Here is a 19,427-nt window from a genome sequence, read left to right on the forward strand (position 1 = left end):
TCTTTAAGATAGCAGTTGGGCCAAGAAAAATTATACTGGCCATTGGTCTGCTTAACATAAATGTGTTATTAWGAGAAGATGTCTGTTCAGTTGAGCTTTTCATCTTTGTCCAAAGAGATCACTCAAGAAGTGACTTTTCATGCCTAAAAATTCTTGTAGGAAGTAACTGAGACCCATGACTTTTTTTCCCATTTAAAAATGCCTTCATGTAGTAGACTGTGGAGTTACACTTCTTCCCGTGGCTTACCAGGACAATATCTTTTAGTAAAGCAGCATCCATATAAAAATAATTTGCATGATCAAATTAACCTCCAGCTGTTTGTAACTAATATTTTCTGCAGTTGATGAGCCAAAGCTTTCAAGGTTCTTGCATTTCAGGTAAACAATTGAAATGTTCTCCCTATAATTGCTCTCAAATAGCCTTTTTTTCTTTTCTTTTGCAAGTTTCAAAGCAGTGTGTTGGCTCCTCCATATGACTGGTGGTGATTTGCCATYCACACTCTAAAGTAAAACMCTTCTACCAATTTATTGTTTAACCYATGCAACACATACCTTTCTGAAAGTTCAGGGGCTCCGTAGCTAGCATGTAAATTGTGATGCCATTGACCTTGCCTGTTTGTTTTGAGCTGTGYCTGTAGTTACTTAGTGGAAGATTTAAAGAAACAATCTGAAGTTGGTCACAGTTTATCTCCACTTCTTAAAATAACACAGATACYTCAGTGGCATGGTCTTTGGTGACATTTTAATTCTGTTGGCACACTTTGAAATAGGCAGCTGGGACATCACTGGCATACATCAGTTTTGAAGCCTTGCAGATACCATCTAAATGCCAAGCTTTTTAGTAGCAAAATAATGCATTTATATATAGATTAAAGACACCAGCAATCAGAAGTGCCTTGCAACACATGTAATTGTGAACAGCTGCATCAGAACAATGCAGCTGTTAAAACTCCTTCATGCCCCAGATCACATGTATTTGGTCCAAATTACTCATGGGTGTATCTGTATGCTTTTTGGAGAATACAGAGAATCATTTGGGATGCATACATTTGTTGAAATCAGTCCTTGATTATATTTTGTTAAGATAATGCATAATATAAGGAGGGGCTCATAGACATTTACAAAAATAATCTAACACCATTCTCACACAGCAAGCAAACATCAGTGTAACCAAGCTGTGTGGTGGTTGTGTCTATGGTGTTTAATATGCTGCAGGGCTGCCTCCCTTCAGGCTTCAGCTGCATCTGCATAACACACTGTGCTGCAACAGGAATACCTTATTGTAGTGTCATGAATTGTAGAATGTCTTGGTTTGGAAAGRATCTTAAAGATCTGGCTCCAAACCCCCTCCCCCGGGCATGAACATATTTCCTAGAACCTAGACCAGATTGCTTGGAGCCCCATCCAACCTGGTCTTGAACRCTTCCAGGGATGGAGCATCCATAATTTCTCTGGGCAACCTGTTCCAGTGCATCACCACCCTCACAGTTAATTTTTTATAAAATCCAAGTCTAAAACTACTCCCAGTTTAAGGCTGTTTCCTCTTGCCCTATCACAACATGCCTTTGTAAACAGCTCCTCATCATTTTTCTTGTAAGCTTCCTTCAGATATTGAAAGGTTGCAGGAAGATCACTCTGGAGCCTTTTCTTATCCAGGTTGAATAACCCAGCTTATCTCAGCCTTCCTTCACAGGAGCAGTGCTCCAGCCCTCTAAATGTTTTGACCCTCCTCTGGACTCACTCCAACGGGTCCATGTCCTTTGCTGTGCTGGAACCCCAGAGCAAAGGTGGGGTATCAGCAGAGCAGAGGGGCAGAATCCCCTCCTTCTCCCTGCTGCCCACAGGGCTTTGGATGTGCCCAAGCCACAGGTGGCATTCTGGGCTTCAAGCACACCATCCTAACATGGTATCAAACCAGTTACAAAATGGAAGACAAGAATCCTGGGAGTGCTGTAGCCTCTGCTTTCATCCCAGTGTACAGCTATAAAATCAATTGGTAGTAGCAGCTAACGCTGTTCTGTGCTTGTTACTGAGGCATGTTCTGCGCCAGTGAGTGTGTGAGGACTGGAACATAAAATTGAAGAAATTCTTTCTCTGTGATGGAAACCAGTCTTGTCATCATTGTTGTCATCRTGCTGCCTTGTGTCTTGTTTTTCCCTTAGGGTTTTTATTAGAGGAAGTTTTCAGCAGCCTCCAATTCAACTGCAGAAAGTTGTGTCATACAAAGGAGACCAAGAGCAAAGCTGTCAAGGTCTCAAAYTAGGAAACAGAGGGGAAGCCTGTATTGGTGTGGGGAGCTTTGCTTTGAAAGTCTGATGTGCTTTGTGTGCACTGTAATTTCCTAAGGAACACAACAACATAGATCTGGTTTTGACTGTGCTACTAATTTACAAGATGCTGATTAAAAACTTCCTGAGAATTGCATAACTGTACTGTTTGTAGTGCTTTGGGGATGCCAATCTCTTTTTTCCCCCCCTTCTTTATACTAGTTATGTAAAAATAAATGCTTTTAGGAAGATCTCAGAAAGTCAGGAAAACAATGACTGTCTACAAACATTAGACAACACTTTCTTGCTGCTGCTTGAGCGTTCAATGACAGGGTTAAGTCAAATGTCCATTGAATTCCATAATTTAGTGAGAATGCCAGAACGATAGTGAGCTTGAAGGATAGCCATTTGACCCAGGTCCAAACRTTTTCTGATCAAAAAGTTTTTCAAGTCCTCTGGTTTACTTGCCAGAACCTGAAGTAGCCTTGGGATTTGGCAGTTGCTCGGCAGTCATGCGTCAGCAGTGGTGCTTCCTGAGCGCCTGGCCAAGTCCAGATAAATGGAAAAGCTTGCATTTTGGAAASTTTAAACATTTATTTAAATGTTACTCTCCTTACCTGCGAATTTGAATAGCATGTGAATATATTTGAGAGAGACAGTTTTGTGCCCTCTTCCAGAAAATGGGCTGGTTATATTTGGTGTTACGTGAACTGTGGGAAGTGCTTAATGTCATTTAATTAAAGTCTTCTTCTGAAAATTGACTTAACACTGGGATAACAGGAACAAGATTAAGAATGGTAAAGGAATGTTTTTCGGTGTTCTCTCTACTATGGGTTCTCTGTGGGTCAAAATCTGATAAAGTATGGGTGGCTTACCTGACCTAAAGATGCCCAAGTTCATTTTATCATAGTCAGCTGTGTAATCTKTGTCATTTTTTCCTTTATAAACACTCATCTCATTATTTGGGTGTCACGAATGATGTTGCTTGTCTCTATTTACATTTTTTTTGTTTTCCAAATGTAGACTATGCCCCACACCTGTTGCTTTCCTTTGAAAAACACATCTCTCCAACATGCATGGTTTATGATGCTAACTTGCAGGCATTCTTTAATTATAAAAGGATATGTGGTGATCTGTCAAGGGACAGTTGTCTCTAAATGGATTAAAAGGAGCTTACATGGTTTAAATATGGGCTATGCCCTTCATAKGCTGAAAATAGTTCAAGTTAGCTTGAACTGGCTACACAGTGTATTTAGTACCTATGCAGGTAATTGGCTATTTTCTTGAGTTCAAATAGTTTAATTTTGCACCTCTCTGTATGTAGCATGCAAAGAATAGGGGAAAGACCCCTTAGACAAATAAGTGAACTGACAAGTGTTGTTAGATAAACTGTTCCCAAGCTTCAGCCCACAGGAAAAAATGAGACACTGTTAAAATAAAACCTGCTCTCTGCCATGCAAGTTCTCAGCTGTTGAGAAACAAAATTTTAATGTCCTGACTCAYCAACTCTTGCCATCTTCCTCTAGTAAACAATGAAATGAGAATGAATTAATAATTGTCTGTTTGGAAAAAAAAAATGTCTTCCTGAAAGGTAGCAATATCATCAAGAAAGCATAACATCATAAGASAGATGGGATGTCTGGTAATGCTGGGAGAAACAGACAGGTTTTCAGGTATAAAGTATTTTCTAGAGGTGTGAAAAACTGCTAAATACAAATTGAGTGGCACCACTATGAGTTAAACTAGATATGCATGTGTCACACCCCCTTATTATAAGAGTAAGTGGTAGCTGCAGAGTTGGGTGTCTAAGTAATAGCTAAACTTCCCAGCTGCACTGTTTTAAGGKTTTTTTTCCACCCAGTTTTCTGAATAATTACTGCCTTTGAAAAATTCCAGGGTATTGTCAGTAGAAAGTCATGTCTGTGGCACAAAACCCTATGAGGTAATAGAAACACATACTGTGCCTGTCAAATATTACTCACTTACTTGGGCTRTGAGGCAAGATGAAAGCAATGTTTGCAGCATTGTGACAGATCTCAACAGGCTTTGTGACCATCAGATGTTTTCCATCAGTGATTAGTTGCCCACAAAAGCAACTTCATTGCTTCATATGCTKTAAGTGTGCTGTGACTGCTGCCCCCTAAGTATTTTGAGCTGAGAAGGATGAATGGTACTTTTTTTTCAAAAACTAGACAGTGGGAAAGGAAAACTTCGTAGTTAGCTGGATCACTTGGAGTCAGATGGGATTATTAATTTTTCTCTTCTTGGATGGTTGTTGCAAACAGCAGAAGAATTACAGGACTTTGCTTTATGCACCTTTACTTAATAATTGGTTCCTTGACCAATTTATTGACTATGGGAATTAACTGTTAAAGCTSTATGCTGCTTTCCGACCTTTTTTGTTTAGCTTTTGTGGAAAACAAAATAATTCCTGACTGCAGCTCGTACTGTGACAGTTGATCTTTGAGTTCCCTTTTCCTTGAAGGTGAAGTTAACCTGTTGGCCAGGTTAACTTGAGGTCTTGATACAAACAGTTGAAAGTATAAGGAAATCTCTAAGATATCCTCTTGGATATCCAAAACTATAGTAGGCAGCCATGTTGAGACATAAATAGCTTTTCTTAGCATGTTAGACCTGCTGCTAACCCAGTGACCTTAAATATGTAACCATTTAAACAATACAAGGAAATGATAAAATGCAAGAAAAGCAAGGGTCTGTAGTGGAAAAGTTAACAGCTTCTGGCAAGTGTGTCCTCTTTAAATGGATACAGTAATAATTCTGGCATGTGGTTTGTAGTGTTTTAGCTCTGCTGTCCACAGCCAGTACCAGCTCTGGTGGTTTTCYCTTTGGGGACAGCCTGTGGGAGCCTCCCAAACACCTGCTGCAATGAAGACTTGCTCATTTATGTGCAATGTCCCTGAGGTGGAAAGGCCCATGGTAGCTTTTGTGACAGTTTGCCAGTCAGGTCCTAGGCTCATGCACTCTGAGGGTGAGTATTCATCCTTTGCTGCTGGCATGGGAGGGAGGAAAGAGATGTCTGAGAAGTTGAATGGGAAAGAAAATTGGCTGGTTTTCTGGTGGGTCCTGCTGAGAAGTCAGAAAAATGCTTAATGATATTCCTGACCTTAATYGTAATTAGCTGAACTCATAGCAGATCCTATTAAAATCAACACACGTTTAGCCTTTTAAATAGATTTATCATCACTTTTCTTTATTGGTGGCTACTGCCATGTCCCTGGGTTTCTGGACCAGTCCCAGGCTCAGCAGTTCTCCTGAMAGTTTTCCAGCCATGCAGTTGTGGTAGGCTCTCCACACATCYACATACTGTGCTTGGGATGATGTGCAGCTTAAAACAGCACAGATGGACTTTCAGAAGCTGAATCATTAGGTTGCTCATGTTGTTGCTTTTATCATCTGAAGTCAGGAAGAAGCAGGAGGTGTTAGGAGGCAGCTGGGATTTTTGCCAGACTCCTGGACAGTGCTTTTGGATGGGTGGGTGACCTTGTGGAGGACGGGGCTCTTCTTTGCAGTTGCTGCCTGACGCCTCAGGAGCAGTTTTCATCCTATTTGGTTAACTGCTCTTCCACTGTGCATCTCAGACTTCCTGGAAGTAATGAATGGCTGAGGTGCTTTGTAGGGGAGAGCTGTGCTTAGCTCCCAGAAGAAGTAAAATGCAATCTGACAGTTCTCTAAATTGCCAGATTCTTTATTTGAGAAAAAATGCTCATTCCCACACACACACTTAAGGGAAAAAAACCCCTCCAACCAAATAAGGAGATGTTGGGGATTGGGGAGCTGTTTGTGGTGGATTTCCAGTTAAAATAGATATGACTACACTTTTGAGCATATTTGTGCTATGTTTTAAACAAAGGAGGTAATTTAAACATTACTCACCATATTGCAGAAAGCACTGGAAARAGTAATTTGGTACTTGGTTTTGAATCTTTTAAATTATTACTTCGATTTGATGACAGACTGATGTCAACATGAAGCTGAGGCCCTCCCCACTCCCTTATTTTTTTAAGGGTTTTGGAGGACTGACTAAGTCTGCAAGTTATTTAGACCTATGCTTTTCATTAAGATGTCTGTTTCTAAAAGGTAGCTTGCTATGTTAAAATTACTATCCAATAAGCACTCATAAAGAAAATCAAATGAATAAATTATGCTTTATTAGAAGACCAGATACAATTCTTTTGTCTTGCCAGTTGCACTTAGCTGTTTTGTGGATACTGTTACTTAGCAAGACAGCTAAGAATGATTAAAGAAAAGAAAAAAAAGGGTTTATAGCAAGGCATAACTGATAGAAATTATCTTGATTATTTCGACATGCTGACATACCTCTTGTATCTCAGCTGCTTTATGACTTTTCTGGGACCAATGGCAGCAATCTGCCATACAGGTTTGTAAGGCACTGGCCATCCTTGGTGCTGGGGATACTTTACCTGTTTGGGCTCTAATCAGGGCAGTCATGGGCAGGTATGTACTGATGTGCCCTCCTAGTCCAGGGCTAACCATACACATGGGAACTCCAGGTTTCCARACCTTCTTTCTGCCTTTAAGGAAGCAAAAACCATGTTTTTGAAAGCCTCTGACAGGCAGAACAAAAGTGAGATAAATTCCATAATACTTTTTCCTTAGCTTTTTGTTTGGTTTTTTTGGTTTTGCTGTAATGGAATAAAATATTATCTGCCTGCACTTAAATTAGCTTTACAAATGTATTGGTAGGGTTGCCACAGACCACAGGAATGAGACTATGAGCAGTAGTTGTCTTTGGGAGGTCTTAAAAACAACTAAACCTTTGTGGGTAGGAATACCAAACCAGAGGGCAGCTTTTTTCTTTCCTAAAATATCAGCATTGCTTATTTTAACACATAATGATGAAATCACAAACCTTATTTAAATTTAAGAGGGGAGACCTAAATTTGATTTGGCCAACTATCAAGCAACCAGTAAAGCAAGAACATAACTTTTCTTTCTTTTACCTGACCTAGTGTACCCTGGTGTGCTGGGGGAGTGCACAGCATGAGGCTGTGAAGGTGTTATATAGCCTGTACCAAATGTAAAAGGCTGACAGACACATTCTGATAATTCTTCTCCTTTAAACTTACTGAAAGTATCAAATCCATTGACAGTGACTCACAAATTATGCTCCAGTGCCCAACCACCCTCTACACCCTCTAGGGTAGCACCTTTTTCCCAATATCCAACCTAAACCCTGGCACAGCTTCAGGCCCTTCCCTCAGTCCTGTCACTGTCACCACAGAGAAGAGATCAGTGCCTGCCCCTCCTCTTCCCCCCACCCCGAGGAAGTTGAAACTGCACTGAKGTCTTCCCTCATTCTCCTCCAACCTGAACAGACCAAGTGACCTCAGCTGCTCCTCACGCGGCTTCCCCTCGGGGCCCTTCATCTTTGTTGCCCTCCTTTGAACACTTCTTAATAGTTTAATGTCTTTCTTACATTGTGGCACCCAAAACTGCCCYSCAGCACTCGAGGTGAGGCTGCYCCARRGCAGAGCAGAGCGGGACAATCCCCTCCCTTGCCCGGMTGSTGATGCTGTGCYTGATGTCCCCCAGGACAGGRATGTCCCTCCTGGCTCCAGGGCACTGCTGGCTCATGTCCAACTCACCACTGACCAGGCCCCCAGGTCCCTTTCCATGGCWCTGCMTTCCAGCMCCTCACTCCCCAKTCTGTCTGTACATCCAGGGCTGTCCCRTCCCAKGTGCAGAGTCTGCCACTTGCCTTTGCTGACCTTCACGTGGCTGGTGGGTGCCCGGTTCTCTAATTTATCTGATTCTCTCTACAGGGCCTTTCGGCCTCCAAGGGAGTCAACAGCTCTTCCCAGTTTAATATCATCAGCAAACTTACCTAGCACTCGTTCAAGTCCTGTGTCTAAGTAATTTATGAAGATGTTGAAAAGAACTGGGCATAAAATAGAGCCCCTCTARTGACTGTTGGCTTGTCTGATGTGGCCCTATTTGGTTTGCCTGTTTTGAATAATCATGAGAGTTTGAGTTACCATGACTATAGAATCTGTTTTGTGGRGCAAGCAGAGAAGGAGTATCTTTTTAATGTAAGAGTTAATTTGCAGAAGGAGATGTCCATGCCAAGACCTGTGGAGGGTTATGGTATCTGAAGTACAGTTTTGCATCCCATCTTTTCTCTCCTGTWTCCCTTAAGCAGGCAACCAGCACTGACATTTGCATTGTTTGATTGTAATTAGCGATATTTGTCATCATTTGGTATGTTCAACTAAATGTAAGCTAGCATAATAAACTAGAACAAAGGGAATGAAGAAATAAAATGTTGACAGCTATCTCTTAGCAACCACAATGACCAGAGTAAAGATTTGAAAACATTGCTGTTTCTTAAGGCAAAAAAAAAAGTAATCTCTTTTTTTTTTTTTTTTTTGCAATGACTTCAAGAGATTCCAATTTTCATTGAGTAGTACTTAATGATTTTGCTACCTCTGCTTTTCCACATGTTGGGATGTGGACAGGCTTGCAATCTCAAGGCTACATATGCTTGCCCTGGCAAGATTGCTGAAGTGCTGATTTAACGACTGATGTTGCCTGGAGCAATGTGTGCTTCTACAAAACTGTGGGAAACAGTTTTATGTTATATTAATGTGTGTAAGGAAGCCRTTTCTGATGGTGTATAAGTTGCAACAAGAAGCAAGCTTAACAGTGTTCCTGTTTTTCTATTGTTGTGAACCGGAGCAAAGTTGGTAAGAAATAAATTATGTCTCGGATGGAGAAGGGACTTGTGTTTGAGGAAAAAGCCCCAGTATTTGGATTATTCTTTTTTTCTGTGCTTTAAATTATGTCTACATTTGTTTTTATTCAGATAACCYCTAGTGAAAGTCATGGCTTGTTCTATATGTTAAATGCTTTCYGCTTGTCATCTTTGTTCCATGAATTGGCTAATTTAGAGGAAGGAAATTTATTTTTCTTTCTCCCCTGTCAATTGACTGCTCTCTAGAAATGAAATAAAGCTAACCAACAGAACTGCAGACTACAAGTGCACGACCACTAAAAACTCAGGTTTTCGGAAGGAAGATCTGACCAGTAATTTTTCAGGGATGTAGCATCAGCTGCCAAAACCTGTCTCCTGATGATTCACCAGCTAAGAAAAAGTAGTTAGTTTTGAAAATTGGAAGAGCAGGATGTGAGACAGGAAGGGAATCCTTTCTCTTTTCCATCCTTCTATTAGGAAGGTTCTGTTCAGAACAATGAATAAAGTTTTGAGACAGTTTTCCAGCATTGACTTCATTTGATGCTCTTGGCAGCATTAGGTTCATGTTTGGCCTCGATCTTAAAGATCCTTTTCAACCCACATGATTCTGTAACTTGCTGAAGTTGTTGCACCTCTATGTTGTATTTCACAAAAGACTTTGAAGAATCCTTTGGGTAACAKAAATATGAAAAGAACAAACAGCATGTGTATTAATACCGGTATTATGTGTTACTCTTGTTTATAGAAGGGCTCATAGAAGCCCAGTTGCCTTCTTGTGAATTTCCTATTGAGTTTTTAATCTGTTTTTTAAGTTATAGATACATTTTAGTCCCTTGACTAAGGGGCTTTAAATGGAGTTCATACGAGACAGCTCTGAAATGTCCTTTGGATTCTAGGTTCAATGAAGATTTAAGGATTTAGTGGCTGAGGGTTTGCTTCCATAATATTGATTATTGAGATAACAGTGTTGCCATTGATGTTCAGTCTTTGGACACGGTGTATCAAATTTACTCACTGAAGAAGGATCTGGAGTTTTCGCTGTAATAATGTATTTTTTCCATATACTGGTAACTATAGAAGGGTTCTGTTAAATTCCTTGTGTCTTTTTTTTTTTTTTCTTTTAAGTGGGTGAGATAATTGGAAAGTGAATGAATAATAGGAGAATTTAAAGAGTGAATAGTTTTTGCTGGGCCTGTTGCTTACAGCAAAGAGTGGACTAATTCATTTTCCTAATAAGGCTGCTCTGGAAGTTGGAATGTTTTGAATTGCATTAAATGTCATGAAAGTATTCATCGGAGAGGATCGGCTTGTGGTATGTTTAGACAGCAAATTTGATCATGTTTGGTCAAAATGAGCTGTTTACACAGGCTAAATATAGCTGGGTTTTTTTTGTTCCCCTCCAGGAAAGAATAAATGACTTCAATGTAGAAGCTGTGCAAAAAATTTGTGCACTTTTATTTTCCATAATGCCTGCAGCTTCTGTTTATGTTGTTTGTAATAATTCATATGAAGTTTGATACAGTAACCATTTATCAAGGTCTTTTGTGTGAGTTGTTTATTATAAGCCTGAATACTGAGCTGTTAGATCTTTGCTTTGTTTGTATGTTATTGGCGGTATTGCATAAACTAATACCCTGAACTGCTAGTTTTAAATCATTCAGAAAATACCATACTTCAAGCCATCCTGCTTTTTCAAGTAAGTAGTAACAGGGCAAGTGTGTCATCTCATTCTGAAAACCTTTATCATCAGTTATTCATACATTCAATAGGACCAAACCTGCATGAAATACTAGTATGTTTAATTGCTAGGTGGCAAGTGAAGTGCTAATAGCTAAGAAATGTACATAGTTCTGCAGTTTAATTACTTTTTGGCTGTGCAAGTCAGTGGTAGCCATGAAAATATTGTGGGAAATWGCCCTGAAGGAAGAATTTTCTTAGATGTGTGTGTTGTGTATGTTTTGCTTTTCAGCTTGCAGTGTGCATTTCCTTTTGTCCTGTCTTGTGTAAACACCATGCATTTTTCTCATTATGATCTTGGTGGCTCAGTTTGSTGGGTGAGCATTTTCCTCTTACGATATGGGATAAATCACAGATTTTAGTCTGATTATGGTCTGAAGTCAACAAGGCCAAGTTAAACTGTTTTAAGTATGTCTGGGGCATACAAATTTATGTCCTTGTTTCAAGTATGTTTGCAGGAAAAAATGTTATGTTGTCTGTCTGTTTAAAAGTAACATCATGAACATTTTGGTTATCAAGCTTTTTTCCCACCCCTTTTTTTTCTTTTTGTATGATATTTTTGAAGATGAATTTTGAAAAATATGTCTTCCAATCATCTGGTAGTAGTGGCTTGAAATAATTTTTGCTTAGTGCTGTGTTGATGAATATGGAAACAATGTCATYCATTCCAAACTCAAATTTGATTATTTTATAAAAATAGAAGGAAAATAAGTGTGTTCCTTTTATGAGACTTAAACTAAAGTCCAGCATTAGTGAAGTTTTTTTCTAAAGTGTGAAATGTAGTGGTRAATAATGAGTGTTTTCATAATTCTTACTGTTGGATCAGCTTAATAAATACATAAAACATGTCAAGTTACTTTATAAAAAATTAATAGGTATGCCTAAGATAGAGATGCGCATTTTCTTCTAACTCTGGTCTTAAAAAAGAAAGACAAGCTTCCATATGTATTGGCATTTTTTTCTCCCTTCTTGTTGCTTTTGTTGCTGCAAATTGACAACTCTGCAATTAGGAGTGATTAATGATGCACCCCCGCGCTGTGGAGGGCCAGGGGTCAGGCTTTCATGGGCTGCACACTGTGGGAAAGGGGAGAAGAGACCTGTTCCTCAGAGCAGACAAAACCCTCCCTCTGTTGAGAATTGCTGTTGATGTGGACATAATGTGTGTCAGCAGCGATGCCCGGCTGGGGAAGGCAAAGTGCAGAAGACAGAAGATCATCTTCTTGTGCTATGCATTTTTTTCCTTTATGTTTTCCTTTTTTTTTTTCTTTTCCTGCCAGCATGACATGGGGTATATATATATTTCCCTTTTTGTAAGATACATACTGATTCTTGTTGCTGGAATCCGATGAGCTCTGAGGGCCAAATGACTTAGAGGGAAGGAATAAACTTCGGGAACAAAATAATTCAAAGAAGGGGGGGCGGGAGGGAGATCACAAAATGGAAAATAAGAAGAGTTGTTAAAGGGAACAAGTCTTCCTAATTCGATTGTAGTTGTCCATGTTTTTCTGGTAAAAACTGAAAAGTTGGTTAATACAGTAGAAGTGATTTTAAAACTTAGCCTGTGTTAGCTGATATCCAGTTAAATGAACATTTTGCCTCCGTAGCAGATTATCTTTTGGAAATGAGAATCCAGCTTCAGTTTTTCAAAGCCTTGCTCAGAAAATGCTTTGGGAGTCAGGGTTATGTGATTTCAGGCAGGGTGTATTCTGGCTCTTGTATCTCTGAGCAGCTACTAAATACAGTGACAAGGRTTTTAAAATGTGTCAAAAAGCCAATTTTCTATCAGAACAGCATGAAAACACTCACGTGTATCAGCAGTGTTTGCAAACAAGATATTACTRTATCAGATTTTTGCTGGGTTTTAAAATTCTTTTTTCATTTGTGCATGTGTATTTTTGCATATATGTGAATCTGAAAAAAAACCCCACTTGAGTGAGATGCCTTTTACCTATAACACATAAACATTTCAATTTAGGAATAACAAAATCTGTCACTTCTTTATCTACTTAAATCCTCTTCAGTGCCATATTTCCTTTCCTTCCTGCCACCCCATAGTAGTTTCAATGTGCCCATTGTTTGGGGAAATCCTTTTGCCTTCTACTATAGAATTCAGGTGACATTAACCTTATTTTTGAAAACCAAAGACTGTGTAAGAAAGTTTTTGTGTTATCTAACTTGCCAAGTTCTTCAGGATGGTTTGTGTTGTTCTAAAAGAAAGTGTTCTGTTTTCAGCCTGTATACTGGATAAGCAGTATTTAAAATGCAATTTATCTGACCWTAGCCTTGGAGTTATGTGACGATTTCTTGTGACAGAATGGAAAACAGAAAACAAACTGAGCTGAAATTTCTGAACTGATGATATAGAATTATGAATGTATAAGAAAATAGTACTTGATGCTATATTTTAGAATTTCTAATATTGTAACTAGACAAATTAATTCAGCCTTTTCCTTGTGTTAACAACAGTGTTGTAGATTTAACTGGAATACTTCTTGTTTCCTTTAGAGGAAACAAAATTAAATGTTTTATATATCTATGTCTATGGGTAGATGTGGTGCGTAGAACAGGGGAATGCTAAACATTAAAGAATTTGGTTTTTACGATTATGGTTATGTTTTTTCTTTTCCAGAGTGTCTTCTATACAGAAACCAGATATTATTCATGTGCCAAAGGTATGTTCATTATCACAACCAAGAAATGTAGCATGTGGCACTAAATGATACCCATCTGTCAAACCCTGTCATTGATAAGCACTGTCATTCAAACTTTCCTTTCAGTAAAACATGCTTGTTTTCCATGTGTTACATTAAGAGTATTGCAGCATTTGGATCTTTGATTACCCTTTTTCCTCTTCTAAAAAAGAATGGAGAGACCTGGAAATGGTTATCAAAAAGAAAAAAAAAAGGCGAATAAATGTTATTCTCCAACTCTTAGAACTTTTTCTTTTTAAAGATATTATGGTGTTTTCCCTCTGTACCTAAGAGAGAAACAGAAGCAGGTAGAACTTTTTGGCAGTGTTTTTAAATTTTTGGTGGAGATTCGTTTATTTTAATGGACACTGAAATCTTTCTTTGAGAGAAGGTTATCAAAATATTACAATTTCAGAGAACAAGTCTCCTCACTTTCCTTAAAGCACTGGAGAATTATTTGTTCTTGAGTTCTTCTAATGTTTTATTCTATGCAACAGTTTCAAACCCTTCTTTTTGATAAAAATGCTGTTTTCAAACWTGAAAATACTTATAAATAGCTTGTACGTGAAAATCCTCTCCAGTGGACATAAATAATGTGTAATATATTACTGTTCTGCTGACCATGACCTTTAAAGGCTACAGTTTGGGAACCACAATGTTAAAACATTTTGTGCTGTAATTCCCAGCACAAAAAAAAAAAACAACCAAACAAAAAAATCTGATTTCTTGAGAGTATTGACCCGACAAAGGTATGTGGGGACATTGTGGAACATCAATGTGCTCTCGTTCTGCTCTTAAAGGTCTTACCGACAGATCAGTGTGTGTATTGTGTGTGCGTACACTTGCACATACCATTTGTCTATGTGGAACGTGCATATCTCAAATTGGGTTTGAGACATGGAATGTGGATTTTTCTGAAAAAAGCTCTGGTTTCTTCCASATGGGCTGCCTGGTGGTTTTTGCAGCAGAGCGGTTTTTCAGTTTCTTTTGAATTTGATTTGTGGAGTGTCTGTTTTGGATATGCTGAGAGGAGTTAGCATTGTGGAATTTCATATTGATTGTGCATGTTTGGAGCATTCCCTCTCCTAAAATGCACGGCTCGSGTTGTTCTGCCATACATTCCATGGCTGCACTCTTGGTAAAGCTTGCTTCTCTGTGCTTCACGCTAAGTGGGTTRTCTCCCCGAGAGCAGCTAATGTCCCTGCTGAGGAATGTGCATGCGTTTGGCGTGGTTTTGTGTGTTTCTTTTTTGTTTTTCATCCCACATAGGGAGAACCCACCGAAGTAGTTAAGCCTGTGCCCATTGCCTCTGCTGTCGCACCCAAAGTCACTGCCCCGGCGAGCGTGGCTTTCAATAAGACACCGAGGCCGTTTGGAGCTGTAACCTCCTCCAAGGTCACCTCCATCCCGTCACCGTCCTCCGCCTTCACGCCGGCGCAGGYGTCGGCCGCATCCCCGTGTGCCGTGCCTGGAGTGCATGTTAACGCCAAGCCTAACGCTGAGCCGTGGCCGCCTGTGCCGGCCGCTCCTAAACCTGCAGTTCCTGTCCCACGGCAGCACGGTGCCGCCCCCAGCGCCTCGGCCGCCGACGGCGCCCAGGACGCAGCCGAGGGGCCGCGACGAGGAGGCAGAGAGAACCAGGGGGAGAGTAAACAGCAAAATGGGTAGGTGGGATTTTGGTTTTGCTGTGAGGGTCTTCCCTCACAGGAAAAAAGCCGGGCTTGTTTGAGGGCTAAGTGAAACGCAGCTTGGAGGAGTTGTTTAATCCTGATGCTTCAAAAGGCCCAGCTAGACCTTTGGTGATGGCTTTTCTCACGAGTGACATATCAGTGTCACAGCTAAATTGAACAAGGACCACAGAATGCTTTACACGATGTTTTGTATCCCCGTGTGTTCTGGACCTTACAACAAGCCTGGTGTTAATTTCAATGTATCTCACTGTGTAATTTGATGCTCAGTGCGGTCACTGGAAGCAGCAGGCACCCAAAAATGCAGAGCAGTCTGTCAAGAAGGGTCGAGGGGTGCTATGATGGCTGGGAATGGGACACTGCAAGACCAGCTGTGGSCCTGGCAGAACCAGGGGAAAAAGGTCCCAGAAGGGAGGCAAAGTGACAGATGTCTCATTACTTCTCTGCACATCAAAGGAGAAGCTTTAGGATGTTTTCTAGGAAGCTGATGGGGTTAAGTGGAGTTTTTGCAGTGCCATAGTATAARTATCTCAACTTTAAATTTTACCTTTACCCTAAACAAGCAATGCACGTTTAAAATTTGAGCAATTTCCTTATTCAAATAATTGTTTATGTTAAAGTGGGTATCAGAGACTGAACATTCAAGGACTGTGAGGAGACATAAAAGGCTTTATCTGGTRTAGCATCTAGACTAGTAAACAATAGATTAGTAAACTAAACTGAGCCCAGCAGCAGTCATGGGAACTCGGACTTGCAGCAATATTTTGACTGGGATGCCTTGGGCTCTCCCAGGAATTCCTGGGCAGAGCTTGGGAGTTGTACACCCCAGAGACTKGTTCCCAGCGCCTGCTGTGCTGCAGGGAGAGGAAGAGACTGGGCTCAAGCAGTCCCAGTTGGCTTCTGTGACCAGCAGTGGTGTCCAGCAGGTTGAATTACATAATAAAAAGGGTAGGAGGGGAGCTGTAGGTTTCTTTCCACTTTTAAGAATGTAAAACCTGGTTTAAAACCTAAAAGCTGTGGTTACTATTTTTCATCCCACAAAATAAAGGGACTGAAAGAATARGCCTTGTGCCTCTCTCCTCTGTATTCTCTCTGTGTATGAAGAGCCCTACAGAAAAGTAAACATCCATGTCAACTGAAATTATGAATAAACTGCAGTTTCAGTCGTGTTTCTAACAAGGTAAAAAAAAAAAACCAAACCTTCTTTAGGTACCTATTCCCTTTATATTTTAGCCGAATATTTTCCATATGTGGACTCACAATGCAGCTTGTATGCATTTTATGTCATCACACTGTAGTCATGGTAACTTCCAGCCCTTTCTTAAACAGATGATGGCAGGAATCTGCTCTGCATAAAGTGGTTTGAAGTCAAGAGATCCTGAGGACTTGCTCACTGCTGGTGCAGTTGTTGAATAGCACTTTGGCAAGCCCTCTTAYCTTTCCAGGAATACTGTTTCAGCAAATAACTGTGTAAGGAGTATTCAAAAGCAGCAATTAGTACTGAAAAAGAGRAACAGTAGCAACAGAATTAATTCTTCTGAAAGGAAGTGCTGCAGGCATAAAGTACACGTTTTACAATCAAGATAGGATGACTAGGTGAGCCCTGCTATGTGCCCTGCCTTACTTAGAGCATGAATAATAATGTGAAAGAGGATGAATAATCACAGCTGAGAGGTGAAGAAATCCCTGTCTCAAGGTCAGCCTTGCAGGTCTAGCTTGGAAAAGTTTGAAAACATTTCAGAGCTGTACAAACCTATTTTATTTTGCAGTCTCTTACAGTATTGTGTTTGGGCTGCCTAAGTGTCTTGCAGTTGTAAGGCATGAAACAGAAACAAGCATACAAAACCCTCTAAGGTGGTTATATTGGTCTGCTGCTACACTACTGAATTTTACATTAAAAAGTTAAATTTCTATGATGAATGCTTAAATATCTCCCTATTTAAAATAGTATTCATGAGATCTATAAAAAAAAATGAAGTTTGGAATAATTGATCAATCTGAAATAAATTCCATTTTGCTTTTGTGTTTTGTATGATTCATTTTCTCAAAACATCCCAAAAACCGACTCATATCTTGTTCATAGATGGCACTGCTTAGCAAGTGCAGTTCTTTAGACATGCACCTTGTTGTACTCGCAATTTCCTCCCTTCCTCTTGGCTTCTCTCATAAACCATTCAGAATATAAACTATTTGACCTCACTTCAGGATGGGAAAGGAAGTTTAATTTCCCTTGTTTAGTTCTGCTGTAGAAAGCAAGCATATTGCCTTCACTAGCCTGTGTGCAGTTGCACTTTTGTCAAGACCTTCTTGCCAGCTCTTGCATGAAAATGTGCCTGCTGCTTAAAACAGGTAAGGAATCCACAGACTTCACACAGCTTAACTTCAGCTGGGCTAAAATTTTCTCTTGTAGGTTCTCTTGATGATTTTAACTTTGGCTTATGTGATATATGGCTTTACCAGAGCTTGGAAACACCTGTAATATTTTAAGAAGCAAAGAATGWATTAATACATCAAATACTTTTTCTTTCCCTTGCAGATAGCAGCAGCGATAAAGTTAGTATCAACAGCACCGGACTTGAATTATGGTTATTTTTCCTATTGGAATAACCAGCATGTATTCTTGTTTTGCAAAATTATAGCTCTTACAGAGTTTCATATTTCAATTTTGCAAAACAGCTTCAGCTTTTCTTAGTGTAATAAATTGTGTCTGCATTGGACATGATGTGATTTYGCTTCTCACTGTGTTACATTTTCAGCTTATTTTTACTCTACAAAACGTGTGTGGGGTGTTTGTGTGTATTGATGAATTCTTGGTACAAGTCGGTTTATTGGTGTTGGTAATACAACTAGTAAATGGTGAAATACAATACAAAAATAAAATTGCTTTAAGAACTGTGGAATGAAGGACTAGATTCTGAATTCATACAGGAAAAGTAAAAGTATCGTCCATATACTGTGATTTGTGCGTGTTAGGMTGATAAATGATTGAGATTTTATTGGCTTGACTTTTCTCCCGCTGCCTGAAGGCTGAGTTCAGGGAGAGCCTATCTCGTTGAATTTTCCTTTGTCTCTGGCACCACCTTGTGCCTCAGTGAGTCATTGCCACTAGACTCCTAAGCCTTAAAAAAGAGACCAGTAGGACAAGAGAAGTCAGCGAGATTTTTTTCCTTGTACACTTTCAACAAATGTGAAAGACTACTTATTTCACTGTGGTGGCTGCTAAATAGTGCAAATAATTACATTTTCATGTATTTCCACATTTCTAATTACTGCTTTAACTTCCAGATGTTACTTTTGCTATTAACTTTACTTCATTTTTCTCTGTACTTCTTGTTTTCCATCCTGGAATTATCACTGCCTTTGTTTCTATACCTCTTTCTCTGTTAGTAACTTTGATATGTGATACATGCACTTCACTAATGCTGTGTGTCAATAAATCCAATATATATGTAATATATATATTGATATCATTTTGTGCCATACCTTTCACATTCTTTCAAGTATTAAGTTTTTTTTTTTTTAAGCTTAAGTTTTTACTAATGCATTCCATTGAATGGGCCTGATTCTTACTTGTTCACAGTTAACATCATTCCTCACTCATATTTTCTCCCTTTCTTCCCCAGAAATACTTTGAACCTTAAAAGTACATTGAGGAAGTAGCATTAAAAGTAAAAGTGACTTTTAAAGTTTTGTTGGGTTTTGATTTTTTATAATTATTACAAGTTTTATGTCTTATAGCTAGATTTTCAGTTTTCATCCTATAAATTATGTAAAAAGTAATTTACATTTAGAGGCTCTTATAGATGAATGCTTTGGAATAAGAAATGTAGAATTTAGGAGTAATTTATAGGGTTTGAATCTTCTTTTCCCTTTTCCCAAACTGACCAGTTCCATTACATGTTCTTTACATTGCTTGCTGGAATCAAGGCTTTTAAATCCGGTGTTCTGGCAAGTTTGATAGTGCGAGGATTGATAATGACACATAGGTTACTGTACAGAAAATTTCCAGATGGAACAATCATCCCACTTTTTTYTTACTTTCAAAGAGAGTATCTCCTCATTCTGCCCCAAACCATGGCCATCTATGCTTTCAAATGGCCTGGTTCTGAYCTAGGCTTTGCTGAGTGTGAAAGACTTGGTGTGTCTTGGGTGGCCCTTGCATATGCACACAGCTGTGCTGTGCCCCTCGGGAGCCAGGGGAGATTTTGCCTGATCTGAGCTAGGTAGACAGCCCTGCTTTACCAAAACAAATTTCCCTCTCATCCTTGTAAAGAAATCACCAAGAGCTTAGTTAAAAGTATGGGAGTTCTGT

The 19,427-nt window shown here is 39.5% G+C and overlaps 1 protein-coding gene across 3 annotated transcripts in view; it reads left to right on the forward strand.

Moving 5' to 3' along the window:
* The window catches only part of PDLIM5 (PDZ and LIM domain 5), a 121,433-nt gene that overhangs the window by 56,033 nt on the left and 45,973 nt on the right, over positions 1 to 19,427 (forward strand). For all 3 annotated transcript variants that reach the window (XM_057366579.1, XM_057366577.1, XM_057366578.1), the window contains exons 4-5: positions 13,367 to 13,409; positions 14,697 to 15,091. In XM_057366579.1, coding sequence (XP_057222562.1) covers positions 13,367 to 13,409; positions 14,697 to 15,091 — 438 coding nt within the window. The remainder of the gene's footprint in view (positions 1 to 13,366; positions 13,410 to 14,696; positions 15,092 to 19,427) is intronic.

This window comes from Malurus melanocephalus, unplaced genomic scaffold, assembly GCF_030028575.1.
Source record: "Malurus melanocephalus ecotype Western Australia unplaced genomic scaffold, MMel_1.1 scaffold_68, whole genome shotgun sequence".
Taxonomy (NCBI): Eukaryota; Metazoa; Chordata; class Aves; order Passeriformes; family Maluridae; genus Malurus; species Malurus melanocephalus.